The sequence below is a fragment of the Oryzias melastigma genome, linkage group LG19, assembly GCF_002922805.2.
Source record: "Oryzias melastigma strain HK-1 linkage group LG19, ASM292280v2, whole genome shotgun sequence".
Classification (NCBI taxonomy): Eukaryota; Metazoa; Chordata; class Actinopteri; order Beloniformes; family Adrianichthyidae; genus Oryzias; species Oryzias melastigma.
This window is the reverse complement of record NC_050530.1, coordinates 22605572-22631982: the sequence shown is the minus strand read 5'-3', so window position 1 is coordinate 22631982 and position 26411 is coordinate 22605572. Positions and strand designations below refer to the sequence as shown.

Genomic DNA, 26411 nt, shown 5'->3' with positions numbered 1-26411 from the left:
AAAAAAATAGCAAAACTTGAAAATAACCTAAAAACTTTAAAAAAAAGCCTAAATTAGCTAAAACAGCTAGCATGTATCTGAAATATTAACTAAATTCCAAAATAGCCTAAAAAATCTTAGTAAATACCAAAACGGTACATAAAGCTAGCCGAATGCTAGTTTTTAAAACATAATTATGAATAATAAAAAGTCAGGAATATTATCCCAGAATAAATCAATTTAAACCTTAAATGACTTTCAATATTTTACTCTACATAAAAATATATTTTGTCAAAATTATACAAGTTATAAATGAGCACAAGATATCACCGGACCATTAATAACAATAAAATAAAATAATCTGGAGGGCCGGATCCGGCCCCCGGGCCTTGACTTTGACACATGAGGTACTTGGATCTAGTCGACTTCAAGTGGATGCATCAGAATGGAGCAGGAAGCTTGTTTCTACAGCACTAATGACTCTTTTTCCAAACTACGTTTTTATGTGTATTCCTGATTTATATGATTAGCTGCTTCATAAAAGCTTCCATCTATATGGGTAATGTCCAGCCGTATGGTTCTGATCCGGATGTCAGCTGGACGAGGAAGTGAAGATCTTCATGGACAGAACTTCCTCCAAAATCCTGATTCTTTCTCCTTCCAGTTCACCAAAGACTCTTTTAGCTAATTCTCCAATGTTTATTGACTGTGATCAATACATTCAATCATTGGTTTCTCAGAGTTCTTGATAAAATAATCAAAGCTAACATCAAAATGCTCTTTCATTGATTTACAATCCTTTCCAACTGCGGTCAAATGAGCCGCCGTTCACATTTCCGTGGTCACATCAAGAAGCTCCGTGGAGTCTGGTGGAGATTTTCCAGCGTTCTCAGTCCTGCTACCGTAAGTATTGGATGAAACTCACACCAAAAATCCAGTGATGCTGATTTGACCACAGAAATGTGAACGGCGGCTCATTTGACTGCAGTCAATGTGAAGATACCATCTTCTCTTCTCCAGAACCTGAACTAGACACTAGGAACAGATGAGGGTTTAGTGCATGTGCAGCAGAGCTGTTGATGGAAAGAAGATCATTCATTCAAACAGAGTCTGTCCAAGACATTTTGATTGATTTAAAAGGAGAAATACTCAGAAATGCAAAAAAACAGAATGATTTCTTATTAGAGAAAAACTCCACACATACATGCTAAAAACTCAAAAAAAAAAAACAAAAAAAAACACGACTTTAAGCATGAAAGCCTGCAGGTCTTCATCATCATCATCATCATCATCAGCTCTTCAGTGTCATTTTGTTCTAATCCGTTGCAAACCTTATAGGAATCCCACCCTCTTCCTATCCAAGCGGATGAATCTGTGTCAGTCTTTCCTTGACCTGTCTGCAGACCCAACATGTTTCTGGTGATATCTGACCACCATCTTCTGCTGAGCTCTGCTCACATTCATGAAGGAAGGAGGAGAAAGAGAAGGAGGCGGAGAAGAAGAAGAAGAAGAGGGAGGAGTGCAATTTACCGATACTTGGCTGAGTTCTGACGCCAATACCGAAGTGATGTAAGAGACGGAGGGAGGGGGGACAACCAGAGAAGTGAGGGAGAGAGACGGAGAGGAGCAGGAGCGCGGAGAGTCTCCTCAGCCTCGGAGAGCCTGACAGGAAGCAAGTCCAAGCCGGGGATCCCGACACAGGTAGGCAGCAATTTTAAGAGGATTCTGAGATGAAATTAAAAAAAAAGAGTGTAAGAAAAGAGTGACCACACTCTGCACAGTGACTGGATGACGTCAGGAGCAGAGCTAATCAGCTGTTTCGGCTTCTTTCTCCCCGCAGAGCAACTTTACCTCCCAGCGCGGCGGAGCGTTTTCAGCACCTCGGACAGCGCCGCGCCGCCGCACGCCTGGCTCAGCCCGGGGAGCGCGCGCAGCCCGGCGGCGCGCAGGCAATGTGCGCTCCTGTCAGCGTCGCAATGAGCTCGAGTGTGTCCACTGCATAGTAACAGCAGAGAATGTCCTTGACAACTGTGTGCACAGAGTTGTAATGAGCATGACTGCTGCGCAGGACGCAGCGCGCGCGGGGGGCGGCTCGGACTGAGCCCCTCTTCATTTTTTTTTTTTTTTCTTTTTTTTAAGTGTCTTTGCCAACTCCACTAAACTTGAAGTGTGTCCGCGCCACCATGGGGATTAGCCACCTTTTGCTGCTGCTCATCTACCTGGATCCGCTGTGCGTCCTGAGCGCCGCCACGGGGGGCAAGAAGCCCAAACAAGCCCCCAGGAAGGCTCCCAAAGCCACTGCGGTGCCTACCGTCACCACGCCGCCCGCGCCCCCCAGCAACCACGACACCTGCCTGGGCTACTACGACGTGAGCGGCCAGTACGACAAGAAGTTCGAGTGCAACAACACGGACCACCGGTACTGCTGCGGCACGTGCTACCTGCGCTTCTGCTGCGAGTACAAGAAGGACCGACTGGACCAGAAGTCCTGCAACAACTACATCACCCCCCCGTGGGTGCAGACGGCCGCCCCCTCGCCCATCCCGACCGAGGTGTACGACCCGAGCATGGACCAGACCAACACGGCGGTCTACATCACCTGCGGGATCATAGCCTTCATCATCGTGCTCGGGGTGTCCGTGAAAGTGGCTTACGACAAAGCCACGGAGCCCCCCCAGGAGATGAACATTCACAGGTGGGTGCAGCTGCAGGTGGAGGGGAGGGGCTCTTTGCACCAGCAAGCTGAGCAAACCCAGGCAGACAAGGAGACAGTAAGTTCAAAGGTCAAGGGTTAGAGTCCCATCTGCACTGCAAAAACAGACCCGTAAAGATAAGTCAAAAAATCTTCACATTTGTAAAAATTGGGGCAATTTTCTTAGAATAATCCAATAGATTGTATATTAAAAGATGGTATTACAATATAGATAATAATCACATAGATTATGAGGGAAGTCTCGGGAGTGTTAGAGTCTGCTGTTTTAGTCTTCTGTCCCCCCTCTGCACTGCCAAAAAATGAAATAATAAGAAATAAGTAAAAAGCAATTCTTAAAGATTTGAGACATTTTGTTTACATAATCAATAAAAAAATCAATCAGGTCACATGTTAATTGGGAGGGAAATCTTGTGGGTGTTAGGCTCCTCCCCCCTCTGCACTGCAAAAACAGACCTCGTGGAATAAGTCAAAAATTCTGAAAATTTGAGACATTTTCTTTAAATAATCAAAAAAAGTGACAATCGATTAAAGGGTAACACTTATCTGGGAGGGAAGTCTTGAGGGTGTTAGAGTCTGCTGTTTTCAGCTTTAAAGCTCATCTGCACTGCAAAAACAGAAATAACATTTACATCTGAGCCATTTCTTTCAATATGCAAAAAAAACATAATCTGCCAGTAAGTAAATCAAAATAAAAAAAATGGTTACAGCTCTAGTCTTTTTGCACTGCAAAAACTGGATCCCCAAAATAAGTAAAAAAAATATATCACAAAACTTTAGATAATATTTCTTAAATAAGCAAAGGAATTTGCCAATGGAGTAAAAACAATAAATTAAAAAAAGACAAATGTTAGGGTCATTTTTCCCTCCATTAAGAAAAACTGCACTGCAAAAACAATCTCTAAAAATATGTAATATATATATATCATTTTGAAAAAAAAATGCTAGAAAAAATAAATTAACCAATGGAGTAAGAACAATGCTCTTACTAAGTATTCTTATTTTAATAAAATAAATATATATAGTCACTAAGACATGTTTTCTCAAACCAATAATATTTTGATATTGAAAAACTTTATTGATCATTTCTTTTCTTGCAGGACAGAAAATGTTTCTTCTTTTCCTTAAGATTCAGCTGTTGCATTGTTTAGTTCAGATGTTAATTTCTGACAGATTACGAACATTTTTGCACACATCTGCTTAGACGGACTCCAGCCCTCAAGCCCAAAGCGATCAAAATCCTGATATGAGTTGAAAGAGCCGCTCCAGTGACTGTGGGGGCTGATCGCTGCTCTCAGTGTGGGGGCGAGCTGCTGTTTCTTAATTTTATTGCAGATAAAATGCAGCTCACATGTTTGAATCTGAGCCCAGACTGTCAGTCCAGGAGACGAACAGTGGAGGCAGCCAGAAACTTCACCCCCCCTCCCCGTTACACGAACACCATAGCTGCTCGGTGAGCTCAGGTGGGGATTCTGACAGGAACTCTTCCTGTACATAAGTGCATGGTGTGGTCACACGCCGCAGTCAGCAAACGCTGACTCGCATTATGTTTTTTTTTCTTCTCAGGACTGAATGGTTTTATTTTTATGGGATGCATTATTCAGCACCGGAGCAATCTTAAGACTGTGAATAATGGATGGTGTTAACGTTAAAGCCGTATGAACGGCGGATGATGTGCACGCTCCGCCGCACATTCAATAAGGAACAGGAAAAGACGGGGCGGGCGTGGAGGTAGAATATGAATATAAAAGCAAAGGTTACCCTGCTCGTGCATTTGTCTTACAAAAAGCTCAGATGCAGCGCAGCCAGAGTAATTTGATTTCCTCTTTTGGAGGCGATGCTAGAATAATCAAACATTTTTTCCTTTTTTTTTACAGCTTTCTTTCATCATCATTGCCCCCGCCCCTCCCCCTGGAGGGCTGCAGCTTTCCATATGCACCTGGTGCGGCCTGAAAAACATTCAAATTCAACCCAATTAGACAAGCTGCTCGCACATCCAAAGTTGTTTCTCTTGCAAATAAGCAGTCGCACTTCCAGATGTGAGAAGTACGGTTCTGAAAAACCCAAACCAGCCAGCACTGATCAGAGCCCCCCCCCCCACCAAGCATCCTGTTGGCTATGTGTTCTAACACTTTTTACATTTCTGTTCTAGAGCCCTTGCAGACATTCTGAGGCAGCAGGGGCCCATTCCCATTTCTCAATACGACTGCGAGAACTTTGCAGCGATGAATGGCTCACCCAAAGACAACACGCCGGTCAGAACCTCGTCTAAGAACCACTACACCCCCGTCCACTCTTCCAAATCCAACCACGGTAAGGGTTCAGCATGGTAAAGCCTCAGAAGTTGTTTATTATGTCTTTGACTGCAGGTCTGATGTATCAGTTTAACCCTTTAACACCAGAGTTCCAGAGTATATGTTCTTTGATTTTATGTAATTTTTCAATTGCTAACATGATTAACATAATTCTGGTAGATTCTGAAGGAGAAAAGCAGAAATTTTGTTAAAGAGGTATGAAATATGCGCTGAAATTAAAAAAAAAAATCGTAGTAAGATTGCTTAAAAATCCCAATTACATGGCAGTTTTGCAAAAATATTTAGCGTGTTGCTTAAATATGAGCTAAACTCCAAATTTGCCCAGAATCCCCCAGTATAGTCCAAATTAGCCAAAAAAAGCTAGCTTGTTGCTTAAAATACTAGCTAAACTCCAAAATAGTCCAAAATTCCTCAGTAAACTAAAGTCAACAATGTTAGCCTGTTGCTAAAATAGAAGCTAAACTCTAAATTAGCTTTAAAAACCTTAGTAGATAACAAATTAGCCCAAAACAACACTGTTCCTCACATATTATCTAAACTCCAAATTAGCATAAAATAAACCTCAGTAGAGACCAAATTAGTCAAAAAAGCTAGCACGTTGCTTAAATCCTAGCTAAGTTCCAAAATAGTCTAAAATTTCTCAGTAAACTAATTTCATCAAAAATGTTAGCCTGTTTCTAAAATATAAATTAAACTCAAAATTAGCCTTTAAAAACCTCAGTAGATAACAAATTAGCCCAAAACGGTAGCGTGTTGCTCAAATATTAGTTAAACTCCAAATTAGCTCATAAAAGCCTCAGTGGAGACCAAATTAGCCAAAAAAGCTAGCACATTGCTTAAATACTAGTTAAACTCCAAAATAGCTTAAAATTCCCCAGTAACCTAAATTAGTCAAAAACATTAACCTGTTGCTAAAATAGAAGCTAACCTCTAAATTAGCCTACAAAACTCCAGTAGACTAATTAGCCAAGAACGTTAGCATGTTGCTAAAATATTATTTTGAAAATTAATATAAAGGATGAAAACATACTCCATAAATATATTTAAAGGCTTGTTGCTAATCTGCTTAAATTTTTGACTTTTAAAGACTCTCTTATCCATCTCCTATGTGGCATGTTTTGCTAATTATTTCATCAAGTGTCTGAAAACTAAAAATACAAGCGGTAATGTCCTGAACGAGCTGAACGTTTTGATACCAAGATTGCTGAAATCTCTGAAAGTGTGATTGAGTTTTTATGGGCCACAAAACTTGCGGAAAAGAGCAGGAGAATCACTATAGTGTGAATGCTTACTAACTTACTCACACAATTAGTGGTGCAACAAAAATGGCGAGCAATATGGGAGTTATTGGAGTTTTTATCCAGATTCCAGCTCAAACGAGGAAAGCAAAGACGTTCATGGATCTATTTGTTTGCAAGTGGATGCATCGGAATGGACTTGAGCAGAGAGCTTATGAAAAAGCTCAATAAGCTGCAATAACTTAAATAACTTTCAAGATTTCCATTTCCATAAAAATATATTTCATCAAACTTCTACAAGTGCAAGATAAGATCGGGCCATTAATAACAATAAAATAAAATGATCTGGAGGGCCGGATCTGGCCCCCGGGCCTTGACTTTGACACGTGTGTTTCTTGTATACCCACCGTCTCTACAGAACTTCCTGATAAACAGCTCCCGCTGCGCTTACCCTTTCAGTTGTATCGTTTCCAGAGTAACATCCTGTAATCATCCCATTTGGGCAAAAGAGCAACGAGAAGGCAGAGTGACAGTAGCAAAAAAAAAAGAGGGGCCCGTTAGCGGGGATAATTACAGGCTGGCAGGATCGCACGGCCCGCAGACTCTGACAGGCTGGATGTGACGACCTCTCACTAAGTCAGGGGATGAATCAGTCCCAGAATGCACGGCATGATTTAACCTGGCAATTCTGAGAGCAGACAGGGGAGCGTAAATCGCTGAAATGGCCTGAAAAGTGCGTGTCGGAGGAGCAGGAGGCCAGGAAGCGGCAGGTTCTCGGGCGGGGTAGTCGTTATCAGATGGAGAGAGGCAAAGACACTCGGGGAGAAAAACACAGATGGAAAATAATGAGATATTACAAAGAAGCTGCTGAGATGGAAGGAGAAATGTGTCAGGCCTCGCATGCACTCGGACAAAATGTACAGAGGGCTGTAGGTGTGGGTTTCTGCAGCTGCCGTTGTGATTAGTGGATGTTTCAACTTTAATTTTGCCCCTCTTGCTTTCCACCCATCAAAAAATTAAAAAGCCTGGACGTGTAAACGTTGTAGGAAAAGCAACACGCCGCAGCCTGTGTTCCTTAATGTGACTAAATACACAGCATGTCCTACAGGTTTACAGTTTTTGTGTCCTGTAATTGTTAGATTGGTAGGATTTAGTTCCAGATGATTTTGGAGGTGCACGCTTCAAAGCGTCTGAGCCGAGTGTGAGTCATCCTGCATTCTGAACCATGAAGCTTTCACACTTCCTCACATGTATGGAGACACGGCTACAAGAACTCAAATCATTTGCCAAGATGGATCTAGAATCGACTTAACCTTCTGACTACAGGAGAAAAAAAAGTTTTGAGGCCAAAATTGGTTTTAAATCCACCAAAAATTACAATTCCCAGAGCTCCACCCATTAACATCCATTAAAAAACCCTATAGATCAGGGGTCTGAAACTGGTGGCCAATGGGCCATTTGCAACCCCCAAGTTGTGTTTAAAACGTTGCAGTTGCTATTGTTGTTGGATCTGGTCGTCAGAAAACTCTTTAGCAACAGTTGCTAGCATTATTAGCTGCTGTTGTTTCACAGGACATGCAGGAGATATTACTTAGTACATAGACATGAACAAATGTTCAATAAACTTGTTCAGTAGACATAGACAATGGACCAAAGATATAGTCAATGGACCAAAGATGTAGACATATTTTTGCGTCCACTGGAGCCCCATACGGCCCAGCCTCAGCCAGATTTAGTGGTCCCAAGATAAGTTGAGTTTGACAACCCTGTCTTAGATATTATCTGTACACACCAAAAAGAGTGTATTCAGTAGTATGTGGTGGAGATATTCAGGTTGAGACACCTCCTCTACAAAAGACAAAGTTGCATTGTCAGGAGATTAGACTGTGTTGTTTAACCCTTCAACCGGAGATGAATTAAGACTTTAAAGGGTAACCAAACAGGGAAGTTGGAGGCTGACTCCACCCACAACCGAAATGTGAAAATCCATTCAGAGTGGTGGGACTGGGGAACTGGACTACTATTACTGGAGCTGAAGATCATGACATGAAACTTCTGAAATGACGGGACTTTAAACGCTTTGACTAATCACAAAATTCAACTGTCATACCTCGATTCAACCTGTAGGGGGGAGCACACCGGTGGTTTTTGACTATATTTTCAAGAATTAAACAATTTTATCTTATCAAAAATGTGTCAATGACCAACAGACAGCACTTTTAAAGCCCCATTTATAGAGATCAACAGCCAAAAAAGGTGGATTTAGGATTTGGTGACCCTTTAATCTACCACACGTTTTTGACAGTTAACGTGATCTATGTGACTTAGCTGATTGTGCTAGCACTTCACTACAAAAAAGGGATACATATCAGCACAAGGTTTTGGCCAATCCAAATTTTTCCTTTCTCCCTTCATCTCCATTTGAAGGGGCAGTTTATTTGCAAGTGTGTTTTTTTTTTATTTCACCCTTCAAGCGGAGGGATACAAAGCCCTTCGTCACGAGGCAAAACCGCATCGCGCTGAGAAGCGCTTTTCTTCACATGGGTGCGCTCTGAACCACAGAAGTTTACATTTATAGAGTAATGACTATGTTGTAGCATGACCTTTTTAAAGCTATAATTGTTACGTAAATTCAAGCGCTGGAAACTCTGCACTAAAGCTAGCGGACCGGCGAGTATTGGTGACGTCATCGACGAATGTGATGACACTATTTTTTCATAACTCTCCATTTGGAGGGCTAAATGAAGGGGAAGGGAGAAGGGAAGATTCTGATTGGGCCAATATCTATTCTGCTCAGAAACTGCCGGAATGACCCTGATTGCGTCAACGATTGAGTTGTGAATTTGAAAGATTGTCTAACACCTTCTTGGACATGCGGGGGAATTAATGCCAGTCATTATTTTTTAGAAGCTTACGATGTATTTTTTCAGGGTTAAAACTGTTTAAATGTTTCTTTTTTCTAATTCACTTCTTGAGCTGACCCCTTAAAGAACAGTAAAGAATCCCCCAGAACCAAAACTCGTGTTTTTATGTCACCTATTAATACTTTTTGTCTGTAATTCTTTTTATTATTTTAGCTGTTGTTTATATTACATAAAAGTTTTTTGAACTTTTAATGTACAGCGCCTTGTTACACCAATGTCCTTTTAAGGCTCTATATAGATTAATAAAACTTAGGAACTTAGTAATCAGGCATCTGCTTTGGCAAACAAACACACCTGAATACGTGTGGCGTACAACAACAACAACAACAACTACACTCTCATTTGTTGAGGAAACGGTAAAGAGACGAGAGACTCACTGAACCTTTCCAGTTAAATGGCCGTATTTTCCAGAGTCGCAAGAGCAAAAAATGTCTAATCAAGAAGAAGAAAACTCTATATAAGTCGCTCTAAAGTATAAGTCGTAATTTTATGAGAAAAGTGTGACCTTTCAGAACAAATCCGCCAAGCTCAGTGTAGCTAAAAAACAAATAAATACAAGAATGCTAATCTTTTGATCTGTATAAGAACAATGTCAAAGTTTAAGAGGAAAACAATCAGATTCTCTTCCATGTTTGTTTTGGACGACTCTTCTTCTGATGCTGTCAGTAGCAAATACTTATACTCAGATGCAGCGCCCTCTAGTGGCTGTTAGAGGAAAGAAGTGCTAAAAGACAACCAGTAAATAACAAATATTGATGTATAAAAAATTAAACACAAAGTCCCTCCTGAGTATAAGTCGCACCCCTGGCTAAACTATGAAAACAACTGAGACTTATACTCCGGAAAATACGGTACTCTGAACCCAACAGGATGGTTGAGTTTTTGGGGTTGGAAAATCTCCAACAAGATATAAAAGATATGGATTTAATTGAAAATGATTGTGTTTTAGTTTTTCTGAGCTGGAGTGAGTAGCCGGAGCTTCTATTGGTGGTTTCTGACCTCATATGTATCTCTAATGTATCCCTGAAGGCAAACAATTTTGATATGGCCGATCAGAGAGACCTCAGCTGCCTCTAAAGTCACCTCATATGAAGCTGCGTGTAAAATGAGACTGTTGTTGACGTGTGCAGGCCGAGGCGGAGCTGCAGACTGCATGCCGTCGCTGCACAGCTGCTTCTGAATAAAACATGCTGCATGTTTTTGCAGCCTTTTGTTCTCCAGCTCCCGCTCTTTCTGCATGTTTGCACGTGCGCATCTGTCACGCACTTTGCCGCGTCTTCGCCTCGAAGCCACGCACGTGGACGTGGCGGGCCGCCTGCAGTTTGACCTTGCATGCTTTTCACAGGCAGTAGAGGTCGGCGGTGGCGTTCACAATTTCAGTCAAGTGAAGACTACTGAGCTCTCTGCAGCCCGTCCATGGGGGGAGCGCCGCAGCCCTGACGGGGCCGCACATGAAAGGCAGTGACAGCCAGGACCAAAGCGTGCCTAATGTGTTGTAGCCACTCACTCTCGTAGAAAACGCATAATCATGCGCTTCCAAATAGGCATTTGGCACAAGCGGGCCTCCGAAGACTTCTTTGAGACACTTTTAAATCCGAGACCTCGTGAAGGACCCCAGAGGAACGTCCGCTTTTCCTTTGATCCTCATCAAATAAAGAATCGTTTATTTGTTTATGTATTTGGGTACATGGACGCTCGCCGAGCGCCTCCTCTGAGACGGTATTTTAGGCGCTGACACCGTACCCTTGGTACTTCCCTGCACTTTCCCAACATTTTACTTTGTGAGCCGGTAGCAAAAGCAGCTCAGACAGCATAATATGATCCGTGCGCGATGGCTGCTATTTTTACTCCAATCCGGTCTGTATTGTTGTCGGGCTCAGACTCTCTTTTAGGTCGGGGTGTAAACACGGAGCGCCCCGCAGCCACAACAAGGAACAGACCTTGAAAAGGAGGACTAGACTCTTTTCCAGAGGCTCGCCGTTGGTTAAAGTAAACAATAACCACTCACTGAGTAATACGCTTTGGCCTGCAGCTCTCTGCAGATGAAGTTGATTTATTTACCGCACACTGCAGGCAAAGATTTGCCTTTTCCTTTCTTTTTTTTGTTTTTTGAAACGCACTGCTTGCTTACCTCTCTGACATTTTCCTAATGTGCAGAATGATGAAATATAGTTTGGAGGTTGTGCAGAGACCCGCTCTTTCCTGTCTCAGTTTAACCAACTGTGATGAGGCTGCATTGCTAGTATTGGCGGAAAAACCGCGCGCCACCGCCACCGCCTGCAGGAGGATCTGTATCTCCCTGAGCTCCTGCAGTTACAGTCCTCCGAGGGTTGGAGCAGTCACTTTGCTGTGTTTGAGATGGGCAAACTCTCCAGCTTAAAGGTCAGGCGATGAGAGGTCATCATGATGGAATAATATTTGGAGCGATTAAACTGTTGTGATGTGACCTTCATCGGTGGAAAACTTCTCACGTCCGGCCTCTTCTTTTGCATCCATAACTAACTGTAATTAGTGTGACTCGTCTCTTGTGCCAAAACGCACTTTTATAATCATGTTGAGTGGGCCATCCACTCCCACACACACATATGCAGTTACAGGTTGAACTCCTGCATTGTGTCGAGCGGCCCAGCGATCATCACCCCCCTGATATACATAACATTTGTGTGCTGGCTGCATCAGCGCGTTTAATCGCGGCGTCCTCCTGAGTGCACGTGTGGTGGACCTCTTAAACACTCAAACTAATTGCCTGCTAGCCTACGTCTCATTATCAGACCTCATTACGAGCCTTCAGCTCCCCCCAGTGCACGTGCGTGTGTTCGGAGGGGTGTGCTCCAGGTGTGCAGGGGAGACCCAACAGCATCTCCCCGTGGTTTGGAGTTAATTATGGCCCAGCGTGCAGGAGGAATTGCTCCATTGCATCATTGCATTATGGGAAGAAAGGGGCGGGCTTAACCCCTTAAATGCAGTCAGGGTCAAATTTGACCCTGAAGGTAAAATTCTTTTATTGAATGACTTTTCTTGAAATGATTTTTCATGCTTAGGCATAAAGAAATAAAATGTTTTAAAGTTTAGGGCGTATTAATTGCAAAATTGAAAATGTGTGTCATTGTTTTATAGATATGTATATATATATATATATATATATATATATATATATATATATATATGTATATTTATTTTATTTATTTATTATGGATCCCCATTAGTTACAACCAAACAGGTTCAACTTTTCTCCCTGGGGTCCAGACAATATATATATATATATATATATATATATATATAGGCACCTTGCCTATGTCCTAAACTTACTTTGATAGGTTTCAGCAACCTGTGAAGAATCAGTGAATAATTGTTTAAGGCATTAAAGCCAGAGTTTTGAAATGACACAGTAAAAGTCATTTAGTGCACATTTTGACAGTGTACAAGAACGCTGTGTCTTTATTCCCATACTAAAACCTAAAAGTTTAACATGTTTTATAACTCCTGCCGTTATCATAGTGTCAATTTTAAAATTAGGGTGTATTTAGAGGACAACCTCTGGCTGTTCTTCCCATTGTACAAAAATTAATCTCCTTCAGTCTCGACTGTTTTCATTTAGAACAGATTTTTATGAAAACAGTCAAATCTTGTGGCACAATTACTATGACATTTAAAAAAAATGATATGAATATGATGTGATCCAATTATTTTGGTCTGAGTCAAATTGATGTAAAAGATCCTCTATAGGTATACTGTTACAATGATATGTGAGGATTTAAAGACCTAATCCAATGATATTTTGAACTACAGTTAAATTTGTTCCCAGTGCTTTTTTATTATTATTGTCACTTTTAGCCAAAATTAAAACTTTTATCATTTTCTTGGATTTAGTTTCTGCAGAGCAGCTGAAGGATTAGAAATTTACCTCGGAGTATGTGTTAATAAAATTGATAAATCGATCGGACTCAATCTAAGCCTAGATCAATAATCAATCCATAAAAGTAGAGATCGATCTAACGGAAATTGCCAAAGTCCGCTAGCTTGATGGTAAAGTAGTATGGGATTACCCATAGGACGGTTAATGCTAACACTCGGTCTACCTAAACATACATTGCTAAATAAATGAGGATCATTCTAACTTCTAATTTAATAGTGGATTAGTCGATACTTTATATTATATTGAGTCAGAGTGTCGTCAAGTTGAACAAAGTTCTGAGCGTTCACCACCGAGATATGCACTTTTTATATTTGACTCAGTTAGACCAAATTAGACGAGGAAAACAAAGACATACATGGATCTATTTGTCTATAAGTGGAGGCATCAAAATGGAGCAGAGCTGAGAGCTTACGGCCCAGCCAGTGTACCTTCCACATCACACCAACAGTATTTTCATGCTCCTGATTCAAATTCAAATGGAACTCTAGAGCACTTTTCCTGCTGCAGGACACCTCAAAGTGCTCTACATAATTAAATTAATCATAAATGTAGTCGTGAAAATCATATTTAAAATAAAAAAACCAACACCCACTCTACAGAAACAAACACAAGGAAATGTAAAAATGACTTAAAACATAAAAAGACGTGTTCTAGGTTTTCCTTAAAAACCTCAGCAGTGGAAGAAGTCGTCACATCTTTAGAATGGCCGTTCAACAGGAGAATGTGGCAAGTTTTTCTGCCGACCTTTTGGAGTCACCAGCAGACCTGCACCAGAGAGTCATAAACTAAAAGTAATTCTGATAAAAAACGACGGTCTAATTCCATTAAGATTTTATAGACTAATAAAAGAATCTTAAAAATGATCCTAAAGCTGAAGGGGACTCAGTCGTTTCAACATAGGACTGACGAGCTCCTTCTTTCTAGCAGCAGAGTTTTGAACAAGCTTCAGTCGATTAATAATCACAACCATTCCCAACAACTTGAGTAATAAAATACTCAGAAATACAAATTTAAGCTTAATTTTGCTTATGAATTATCAGAAAAATGCTTGGAGAACATGTTAAAAACAGCATTTTCATTGGTCTTTAAAAGAGGTTCGTATGTAATTAAATGTGGAGTTTCAGCTCTTATTCTGAGTTTTTTGGAGACATAGAGGAAACGAACGGAAGAATTAGGAGTATAAGTTTAATCTGAATGACTGTCAGGACCAGGCAGCATATCTGAATCTGATAAAGCTATACAACCACATTTCTGGCTGTTTTAGAGCTTAAATGTCTCCCGTTTTAGTTTCACATCTACAGCTCACAATGCAATTATCATATTATTCATAGTTCTCCACTCCTGAGTGTAATTCAGTGAGGTGGGTGTCTAGTGTTGGCTGATTAAAGAAGTATTAGCTCATGAATCTTCGGTGCCCTCCAGCTCAGGCACCTGTTCATTTCAGTGCCACACCGTTGAGGTGAAAGTCACCGTTTTCTTTTTATCGAGGATGATAAATTCATAAAGCGTAGCCTTACCGCTGCAGGCTCCTCATGCCACCTCACCTTAATGAGCTGCGGATGGGACTCTTTCAGATTGAAGGCTTGCTGCAGTGGGCTGTGGGGGGGACTTTCAATGACAAAGGTGGAAAAGGGAGACAACAATAACGTGTTTGTGTCACACTCAAAATTGCCGGCGTGATTGAATGAGAAAAGTGGAGCCAGTGGATCTTTAAGTAGAGCGGCGGAGAGGTGAGATTGGGTTCACACAGCGTTGGCATGTGGCTGATGGAAACCCAAAGTTCAATATGTTGCCTTGTTTGGTTCACATCTCATTCGTTGCCCTGCCGTTTGGGAACAACAATTTCCTCAACATTCTCGGCTGTTTTTGTGACATTCGGCTGTTCTGAGGGTAAATCAGCTGATCGCACATCGGTCTCTTTTCAGGTCGCAGTGTTTAACCCCCCAGGAGCTTTGTGGAGTCGGATAAACTCCCCCGGGTTAATATCATTTGAATTGACGTCAGCAGAGACGGAGTCTACAAGTTTGATTAAAAGGATGTATAAGAAATGAGCTGCAGGCTGTGAAACTACACCTGTACAACAGCTGTGAGCGGCTAATAATTACTGAATACTTTCTTCAGAAACTTTCACATTCAACCTATGACTAACACTTCCTGTGAGGTTTTAGATTTTTCTGAAACTTTCACAATAAAGGAATCTTTGATATTAATACTTGCAGTCAAGTCTCATTAACCTGCTGCAACACGTTCAGGTAGATCAACTCATCAACAGACAGCTGAATGAAAGGTGTCGACCTCCTTTTTTAGTGAACTGATGCCACCATGAGGTTGTAGTGAAAGGTCAAACACATGGTCAAATTGTATGCAGTGAATCAAGACTTGACCAAATACTCCCACAGTAGAGATTGAGACACACTGCAATGTTTCTGGTAAAAGAACAGACAATGGGCCATTTTAATCACTCAGTGGCTTGAGAATCAACTTTGTGACAAATCCTACTTCTTACTAAATTTTATTTCTCCAGTTGCTCTCAACGAAGAAGCTCTGAAGCACAAAACAAACAAAAAAATAAACTGCATCCACTGCTTCCTCTTATAAACTTAATTTGGTGACAATATCTTCATATTTATAGATTATGGAAGTTGCTACTCCTTTTCAGCAGCTTATTGTACACAAATCAAAATTCAGAGCAAGTTTCAAAAGAAATGCACCAAAAACAACAGGTTATTTTAGTATCAGTTGCAGAGAATTATGGTGAACTCAAGTTTGAAACTGTAATTTCCGTTTTTTGTAAAAAAAATCATAACTGGATGAACAAACTAGGGCTTTGTATCGGTTATAATTTCCATTATATTCGATTTACAAGAGCATGAATCGATACAATTCAGTTTTTTTCCAATTCTTTCGATTCTTCAATTCAGTTCAATTTTAAGTTGACACATCTATACACATTTGTTTAGAAATACATTAAAAATCTACTATTTAATTTGAATATATTTATATTAATCTGATCCAGTTCACATCCTGTAAATGTATCAGTGAAATAATGAGATTGTTAATATCATCCAGTGTTACATGGATTCTCTAAAGGAGAAGTTCTAACTAAAATGTTCAGATCATTAACATTGTAAACATTGTTCTGCTTCTCCTGGAGGACGTTTCAGTTTGGCCACTAGGTGGCGATCGTGGTATAGAAGTACACCTTATTCAAGAAGAAGACGACAGTATGAGGGAAAAAACAAAGTTTTAGACCACAAATAGTTACTCTAAAAATTATTTCCTTAGAAAAAAAGAGTTTGAAAAATTAATAACTGTAAGTAAATAAAGATGTTTATTTAGTCAGCAATGTATTTTTTTGGTCAACTGAACGTCAGCATTAGTTGTCCTATGGGAAATTCTATTGAATGTTAGCATCAAGCTAGCGCACTCTAGCTTTAAGTGCTAAATCGATTTATATCTTTTGTGAATCGATAATTGATCTACTAAGCTTAAATCAATTACAATTGATTAATCGATTTTTTTCAACCAAGAACAAACACAACAATTGCATGTAAATTGTAAAAGTAGACAGAGTTTTTCCACAAATCTGGCAAAAGCTAATGTTTGTTTTTTTTTTAATTGGACAAGATGGATACATTGTCTGAATTCCAGCTGTTTGAAGGAGAAACTGGAAAATACTTCCGTTCCTAATTATTAAAGAGTGTAGTTGTGTAATTTGGTGAGACATGGCTGCTGAAAACTGTTGCACAAGTATTCTTTAAATAGCCTGAAGCTGGAAGCCGGCAGCAGCAGCAGCAGCAGCAGAGCTCGTTTAATATAGATCCTTTTAATCAAACTTGTAGACTCCGTCTCTGCTGACGTCAATTCAAACAAAATTAACCGGAGGGAATTTATCCGACTCTACAAAGCTGCCCTGGAGATTTAACCGTGACCTGGAAAACACTCGTGGGTGAACAGTGGAGCTTCTTTTACTGAATATTTTACATTTCTGACTCGTTCATCGGCACTGTTTTATGTTACTGTTTGCAGAGCAGACCTGAGAAGATACACTTTGGAATCAGTGAAGTGTCCTAGATCATATTTTTCCTCAAAATCCTCCCACCATGCTGTGTTTCGACTGAATAAATGGATAAGATAAAGGAAGAAAAGAGCCTTTTGGAGAGTGTTATTCCATCATAAAGTCAGTGAGAACTGCAAACAAAGGTTTTCTATTCAAGAATTGTAAAAATCCCATCAGAAAACACTTTTTCTTAGTATTTATTAAACTTGTATTTATAGTTCATGTTGTAACAGCATCTACCAAAGGAAGGTAGAATATGTCATTTTTGGCTGTCAGTTTTACATATTTGAGATTTCATTAAACTTTTTCATGACTCAGGTGTCTCGACGTCACAACTGACCATATTGATGGATAGGGGCTGTCTGCACGCGAAAATGGGTGAACATGTACGGTATTACTAAATGTGAAGTGTGCTCATCAAGCCTGTAGAGTCCATTTGTTCATGCACATTTCTTACCATAGACGTGCAGCAGGTTGTAGTGAACACTTATACAACACACAAGAGTAAGTGAGGGGGAAGTAGGTGAGACGCATGTACGTCATATGAATTTTTCATTTTGTATCAATGCGCCCAACCCTTGAAACGACCTTTATCTGGTCGAGAAAGGTAGTTGGAGGGTGGAGTGCTTCTGCCTCAGGTGGAGCTTCAAGTACCTTAGGTTCTAGTTAATGAGTGATGGAAGACCGGAGTGTGCTGTTAGCAGTGGACTGGACTCCAGTGTCTGCATCACTGCTATTCCACAAACATGCATAAAGTAGGCGCGTCTAAGTGCCTGTGGCAGATTTCCCAAATTTTTTACCTGTGATATGGCCGTCAAACCCTGTGGGACCGGGCCTTAGGATGCTGGGCGACACACTCGTACACACTCACCTTACAAATACTTACCACACGCATGAAATTGGTACGTTTCATTTTCATGACGTTAGCCTTAAGCCTTAAGGGAACTGGAAGACACACTTGCGCTCCCCTTAAGATGCATTCCCTCATCTCTAGACCTCCCATGAACCCAGACAACCCAAAAACCCACACCCTGCCATAATACTACTTTTATCTTGAAATTAGCATTTCTAGCATGACTTTAGGGTCTGATCTCATCAGTGTTACATTTTAGACTTTACAGTTTTAGACTAGAGCTTTTAAGAATTATTTGAGGAAACTGTCAGTTTCTTAGTTTTCCCCCCAAACACTCGTACTTTATTTTAGAGCTTTTCCTCCTCTGAAGCATTTCTAAATGCTCAGTATGCTTGACCATTAAAGGTCTGACTGTGTGTTGTGCCTGACCAGGTCTCCACTATGGAAAAGAGAGCGTCCGGAGCAGCGGAGGCGGCGACCTTCACAACTTCATCTCCTCTGGCTTTGTGACTCTGGGTCGAGGTCATCAGAAAGGTAAATTATTGCTTCTTTCTTCCTCTGACGCCACGGCTGAAACTCTTCACCTGTTAATCCCACGTTGTGTTGCACCTGCAACACGGCAACAAACAACGACACACTTGATGACATGTTTTCAGATCGTCTTTCCTTCCCTCAGCAGTTCACAGGAGCCTCCGCGTTTTGCAATTAAGCACAAACACAGACTTATCTCCTCTGAACTGATGTGCAACGCCATGCCAAGCTCGCACAGATCACCAGTGTGGGCGAGGTGTGTTTTCCTGTGATTGATAAACAACTTAGCAAGATTCATTTTTGGTCAATTTGATCCCATACAAATCCAAGCCTGTGTGAGTGGATGTGCTGTAGTGTTGCCAGAAATGATTACTTTAACAGTCGACTAAACACAGATTTTATTTTTTTTTTTTAAAGTCGACTAATCGGTTCATGTGCAAAGTGAATGTAAAGCACATGTCTTAACCATCATTAGCTTTTAAATAACTAAAATAAAGAATAAATGAATTGTGCAGCTTCTGTCCTTCATTAGTTTCTTGTAGGGCTGGGTATCAATTATAATTTCCAGAAATGAATAGATTCGATTCAAATTTTATTTGATTCTTAACATTGTAAACATTGTTCTGCTTCTCCTGGAGGGCGTTTCAGTTTGGCCACTAGGTGGCGATCACATTATGGTATTACATCTAACCATGTTTTAGACCACAAATGGTTCATTTAAACATATTTCCTTAAAAGAGTTTGGAAAATTATTTCCTGTGAGTTTATAAAGATGTTCATTTAGTCAACAATGTATGTTTTTGAGCGTTAGCATTAGCCGTCCTATGGGAAATTCCATTAAACGTTAGCATCAAGCTAGCAGACTCCATTTTTATGTGCCAAATCGATTTATATTTTTATGAATCACTTATTGATCTATTAGGTTTAAATCGATTAATTGATTTTATTAGCTCCAATTAACACAAGATTAAATCAAATGAGGTTAGCATCTGAAACAAGGAACTATTTTTAACCAAGGATAAAATTTGGTTCTCACTGACTAAAAAATGAAAAAGTGCATTTTTTGGTGCTGAACGCTCACAATTTTGTTCAACTCTACGACACCGTGACTTTATATAATATAAAGTAACGACTAATCCACTATTAAATTAGTTGTTGGCCATTTTATTGGTCGAATAACCGACTAATCGTGTCAACCCTAATGTTTTCCACACATGAGAGTCGTGAGGCAGCCTCTTTTACCTGAGTCTTCTTGAATATTAAATCTAACGACTGCACCGTTTTATTGTAAACGAGTGCTTTAGCAGAAATGTTCATAATTGAAATCTAATTAGGCTCCGCTGCTGCGTTCTTTAATGAGTTTGGGTTCTTCTTCACTCATCAGAACCTGCTGATTTCCCGCTCGTCATCCTAATCACCTGCTTTAATAGAAGCCAGGTCAGATTTATTTGCTGCGCGGCAGAACTGAGTGGATGCTCTTCAGCAGATTTCACGGCCTGGTTTCCGAGTGCGGAAACTGCAGGGGCTGTGAGGTTTCCTCCCACTCTGCCTTTTAATGAGCAAACACTAAACTTATTTTGACATGAAATTAGCTGTTTTCCTCTTTGCTCCGCTTGCTTTCATCCCCAGAGGTGCAGCGTTTCTCAAAGTATTTCCAGAACAAAAAAGTAATATTCTCCACATTGCTTCCTTTTCTACAAAAAGATAATTATGAAAGAGGAAAAAAAATGGCTTTTATGAATTTTGTAATTGCACAATCTTAATTCTTTTTTAATAGATTTCCTCTCTTTGTTATAAAAAAAGAAAAATGCAGCACTCCCACTCGTCTGCTTTGGGTATGGTTCAGCAAAAAGCATCTGCGCAGTTAAATGAATGTTTGCAGCCTTTGATTCCTTCCCTGAAAAAGCAAATAAAACATGACAGATTGAGATCTGTGAAAGCCCAGGCCTCCGAAATCTGCAAAGGGAAACAAAAACTACTCTGTCCAACATTTTACTTTTTTTCTACTCGACGTTACTGCGGGCCGACCACTAAAATCACAGGCAAAGTGGTCTGAAATTTGCTTTGGATATTGTTGCTGCTCAGTATTATCTCCGGCTTTTTGCTGTTGTACAATCACTCCTGGGCAGTGGAGGGAAACGGGCATTTTAATCAAGCCTCCTCCGCGCTCTCACCGCCTGCTGGAGGCTCTCTTTTAAATGTGCAAAAGCAAGAATGTAAATACATTTCTCCCACATACAGCGGCATCCTGGTACAACAACCTGCCCATATCTGTGTGGTGTTAGGATTTACAAATTGCCGGAAAAGCTACTCTATCCACGACTTATCTGGCTCCGGCTTCAAACGGAATATGCGGATGGCTGTTTGAAAGTCCTGACAGATGAACCGGTGGGCTGATACCAACTCACGGGAAAGAGATGAGTCACATTAAGGTTAACAGCAAGTAAACAGTCTGGCAGGGCTGAAATCATACCAGCCTTCATTATTTTTTGAAGAGCCCGGTTTGCTCTGGCTGAGAGCTGCAGAGCAGGAAAACATAGATTCATATTCACAGGTCTGTCAGTGCAGAACACTCTTCCCCATGAATGTGGAAACAGATGTTATCTTTTCAGCTTCTTGTTTTTGTCACTTGTACAGAACAGGGTTCACGTGTTCGGATCCTTTCGGCGTCTGTTTCATTGTTTAATTATACAGGCAGAAAGCGTGTTTGGTCGTTAATTACAGCAAGTTATCTGTGCGTGTTTGATATGGAGCTGCCCCCCACGGTGGGGGCGGAAGAGGTCAGGGGTGTTGCCGATCTGGGGAGCAGCTGGGTGCTTCACATCTGGGTGGCATAACAACCAGGTCCTAAATGAGCTGAGCCAGGAGCGCTGAGGGGGAGGCGAGTGTTCCAACGCTGAGAATTTAATTTGGCTTTTTGATGCGCAATCTGTCCATGAGCTCACAGCGTTTGAGCTGACCTCGGCTCGCCGCGACCTTCAGCGGGCCTCCGAAAGGAGGCGGGGACTTGTGGGTCCATCTGTTTAAACTGCAAAAGCCCTGCAGTTAAAGACCCACTCCAAGTGAAATGGAGTTTCTGGTGTTTTTAACACATTCTTGTGGAATTTTCATGATGATGGAGGACATATATAAAGAAAATGAAGCTCAAATTTGTATTTCTGAGAATTTTTTAATTCAAATTGTTGTGAATTAGGTAGAGCTGCACCGAAAAAACAAACTTTTTGCTTCAGTAATATTATTCCTCATAATATCTACATAATAATTCAAAGATTATACTGAGATTTTTCTAGTAAAGAACTTAAAGTTGACCTATTTTTTATGAGTAATCAAAAATGTATATTGTTTATTAGTAAGATTCCTTTTTCAAATCGTTTTAATCACTTTTGGAGCATTCATTAATATTATGTAATTGTTTTTAGAGAAGTTTATGTTTGTTTTAGTTACTTAAGGTTGGATCATAATCTTACTTGTGGACATAAGTACATTTTACTAGATTGTTGTTGGTAGTTTTTATATTCATAAATGCAGTAAAATGTAATTAGGAATTGTTAGTGCAAATTGTTATGAGGATTTTCTTAGTAAATCTTATTAATTTTCTTCAGGGCAATATGGCCAAAAGAATGTCATCTCCAATTCTCTCATTCCAAATTTGATTTTCGATTCATATCCATTTTTTCCCTTCACTATTATTACGTTCCTTAACAAAGGTTACAAATGACACAATATTTTTAACAACAACTATTTTATTTCAACATTTCTTTTGGAAATTGGCTTGAAGACAAAGTGCAACTAAAAAATGTTTGTAGAACAGTGCAGCAGGTGATCTGTGAGCTACCACTAGCTTAAGCATCCTATAAAGAGAAATAATAGAATCATTCAGCAGAACACTTTTGGTAGAAACAGCCTTCAAACTGATTTTGCTGTGTGTGGTTTGATGCTCCAGGTTTGAAGTCTCACTCCCAGTGACCAAAATCTAGTTTTTGACTCACCAGTCAAGTTGGCCAGTAAATAAAACATCTAAACATATTTTTTACTGAAAAAATATTACATTATTTTACTAAGAAATTTACATTGGTGTTATTTGAAAAAAATGTTTTTAGCTCAACACCGGCTCTGTAATGTTCCAAAGAAAATACTAATAGTTCAAAGTGGATTCATGTCAGATATTATTATATTTATAAAATACAGTTTTTATAAATATACTATGAATTGATGTTGTTTTATTTATGTCTTAAGACCGATCCTCTTTGTTTACATATAAGAGACGCAGGAACAGCCAGTTAGCATTAGCAGCTAGTATCGTAGCATGCTAGCATCAAATCAGCACTTTTATTAAACATTCTGCTGTTGTTGTTGGCCAGCAGCTTGACTGGATGCTGTTGAAAATCGCAGCATGTCCCACTGCTGAGCTAAAGGCTACACAGAGACAATTAGCACGGAGACGATTAGCAAAGGGAGGTGGTGGGTGGTGGGTTGTTGCAGCATGTTTTTTCTTTCTTTCTTTTTATGCGAACAAACTTTCTCTCTCTGCCTCACTGAAGAATCTCCTCTGCTAGTTTCAGCTTTCATGTCTGCACTTTGGAGGATATGGACGGGCTGAATAAAATCTTGATTTAAAAAAAAAAAAAAACGAATCATCTAAAATAACACATTTGAATTAATCAATAATATCGATATATCGCCCAGCACTAGAATCAGGAGCAGGTGGAAAAATGCTGTTGGAAAAAGATCTTTGAGACTCCGCCCCTTTTTGACGCATCCATTTGTAGTCAAACAGATCCACTTATGTCTTTGTTTTCCTCGTCTGAACTGGAATCTAGATCTAAACTGAATGTCTGGAGGAGGATTTAAGATAGCAGGAGAGCATCAAACAGATAGTTGACTGGAAGTTGGGGCACTGTTACTCTTCGCCAACAGTCCCACCCACAATTTCTAATGAACTACTGCCACTCTACAGAAACTATGTCCAAGGAAATTACACAGTTTTTTTTCTTTGGCAAAAATAGACCATTATTTGATGTTTTGTCTTAGAATTTGGAGACCTCTATGGGACGAAAAATACGATAACATTAGGACTTTTGGCCTTATTTTTTTTGTCTTTGATGGATGAAAAATGACCAAAATAGATGTATTTATTTATTTTTAAATGTAAGAGAGCTGTAATATCTGTGTAATGATTTCATCAGTTATGGAAAATGTTTCCCACATTAAATCATAAACTGGGTTTTCAGTATTCAGCTCACATGTAGGAGAAATGTATTCAAATGAAAGCTATCAGCACATTCACACATTAAATAATATATTTTTATAAGATGTTTTACATGTTTTTTTAGGCTTTAGAAGACAGCCACCCAAACTGTGTCTTTTATTGTACAGAAAACAGTGGTTTCATTGAGCACCTGATGCATTCAGCTCATGACACGCACCACATTACCCGGGTTAAACAAAACCTCCTCCAGAGTCCCGCCGCTCGAAGGTTAACTAGTTTCACCAGCACGACTTTAATGGTCCCTGATGCTCGGAGCTGGCTCAGCCACGCTCTATCTGAGGATTCAAACCCTTTTCCCACAATTCCCTTTGAAAAAGAAGAGCTGTGAAATGGTAATGATGACATTCCTAGCTTGAGTTCTGCAATAAATGTGTCCTCATCAGAGGTTGTGCTGCATTCATTTATGTTTGGAAAGGTTTGAAGATTAGGAAGTGTAGTTTGTAAAGGTACGGTCTAATGCATTATTGTTACACTAGAAAAAAAGCATTTCATAGCCTCACTACAAGCTTAAAATCATGAAGACTTCACATCAAGAGATTTTTGGGGTTTCCTTTGTGGAATTTAACAAACATTGATAAAATATTAGATTTTTTTAGTGAAAAATAGACCCAGCACTCACTTTGGAATGATAGAAGTGTCGATTAAAATCCTTACAGACATGAAAGAGATTATTCTAATCTGATTCCATCCAGCAATCACCCAGCCTGCAGATTAATATTTCTGTTTTAAGAAAAATCAAAGATTTTCTCATTGGAGAATTTCGCTGCTTTGCGAAAAACGGAATGACACAAAAGTTCACAAGGTGACTTCTTTAACTCATTAAAGAGTTAAAATCCTTCCTAGAGTGACAGTGTTTTGCCAGATCTGAACTTTTTCTAGCAGGAACAGCTGCTTACCTTGGTCCCGTCCCCTCGACCATCTGTCCAAGTCCATGTACGTCCCCACAAATCGCTTTGCTCCTCTGTATTCTCTCATCTCGTTGTCCAAAATTAGGAGGCAGTGAGGTGGAGGATCCTGTCAGGCTGAGCCAAACTAATGAGGACGCTCCCTGATCTGCTGTGTGTTTGCTGCTGTCAGATGGGACTGCACTCTAACACGGCCTTGAATTAAAAAAAAACGGCAGAACTCAGTTTGAAGCGTCAGAAATGCTTGAAACTGCAGAGAAGTTTTCTGGAAACAGAATCTCAGAGAGGAGATGAGACAGATCTGGAGTAAACCCTTCCTGTTGTTTGCTGGTGGTGGGGGTGCAGCTCTGCAACACATCCTCACTTCAAACCAGCACGCCCCAACTCAAGTGTCATCAGAGTAATACTAATATACAGCTAGGAAAATGTAAGAAATTATAAAATATCCCATGAATAAGATTTTGTTGTAAATATTTAGTAATTGTCCCCCTACAGGGAAAATAAACCTTGGAAAATAAATGAAAATAAGGATTCTTTTTTTGTCTAGATGTGTATAGGTCATAGACTGTTGGACAATCGGTACCAAACTACAGAGTAAAACAAACACAATCCACATTTTCTTCATTTTATTTATAATCTGATTTGGAAGGAAATTTTATTTTGAAAATCTGCTGGATTCTCTTACCCATTCCTGCATCAAGTCTCTCAATCAAGTCAAAAATCCATCTACTACTCTCTTAAAGTTGATCACTAAATAAAAACCCCCAAGCTAGCAAGATTAGAAAAAACAACTCATTTGGAAAAATTCTTCTTGCAGAAAGGAGTTTGTGAAGAGACAGAAGAAACTTCAATTTCAAAATAAAAACCATTAAAAAAACAAATACGGCTTGGTCTGTTTCCACAGGTCATAATAATATTGCAGGATTTTCAGTAACTGTCTGTCTAATGCAGGGGTCTGCAACCTGCAACATTTAAAGAGCCAATCAGGTTGACTTCTAACCAACCACAACTCATCGGGAGCTACAAAGTCTTACAAAAATAAGACACTTCTTTATATTTCTTACTATTATGATAAAAACTAACAAATTGTTATTTTTGTGCAAGAATAAAACATAAACATTACATGAATAATAGCATTTTTTCTAAATAGGAATTCAGGTAATACTTTTGACATGACTCCCTTTCAAAATAAAAGACACAGGATCATCCTAATGCAGCAAATGTTATAGTACGTAGTTTAATGTCAGTAGTAATTAAAAAAATGATATACAGGATATTTGATAGTTTTTGGTGGAAATTCATAAACTTATCTATGCAGAATTAATTCGGAGCTAATTAGCGCCCTTTACTGTCGCTAGATGATGGTAGATGTTTATGAAGGGATGTGGATGGAGAGGGTTTGGGTGCGTTGAGAGGAGGAACAGCGAAGATGCTGGAGGACTAGAAGAAAGAGGAGGTTCATGGATGTAGTGCAGGAGGTCATGGGGGTGGTTGGTGTTAATGAGGAGGCGTATAGACAGATTCAATGTGGCGACTCTCAAGGGGAACAGCTGAAAGAGGAAAAGGAAGAATCCTATGAGGGCATCAGAGAGGATTCGTCAGTCACATAGATGTTTGTTGGCTTAGCCTTCACTCTTCACTCTTAAATAGGGATGTAACGATTCAGTTAAGCCAAGATTCGATTCACAGTTTTAAAGTCCAAATTTTCTCA

At 39.9% G+C, this 26411-nt stretch overlaps 1 protein-coding gene and 1 long non-coding RNA gene across 7 annotated transcripts in view; one reads left to right on the top strand and one right to left on the bottom strand.

The window, feature by feature from the left end:
* The window catches only part of LOC112154187, a 3094-nt gene extending 1462 nt beyond the window's left edge, over positions 1-1632 (bottom strand). Inside the window, exon 1 of the long non-coding RNA XR_004949725.1 lies at positions 1510-1632. This is a non-coding gene — a long non-coding RNA (uncharacterized LOC112154187). The remainder of the gene's footprint in view (positions 1-1509) is intronic.
* The window catches only part of LOC112154185 (protein shisa-6), a 122688-nt gene continuing 97827 nt past the window's right edge, over positions 1551-26411 (top strand). For all 6 annotated transcript variants that reach the window (XM_024284945.2, XM_024284941.2, XM_024284940.2 and 3 more), the window contains exons 1-4: positions 1551-1680; positions 1820-2674; positions 4842-5002; positions 18428-18529. In XM_024284945.2, coding sequence (XP_024140713.1) covers positions 2163-2674; positions 4842-5002; positions 18428-18529 — 775 coding nt within the window. In that variant the 5' untranslated portion in view covers positions 1551-1680; positions 1820-2162. The remainder of the gene's footprint in view (positions 1681-1819; positions 2675-4841; positions 5003-18427; positions 18530-26411) is intronic.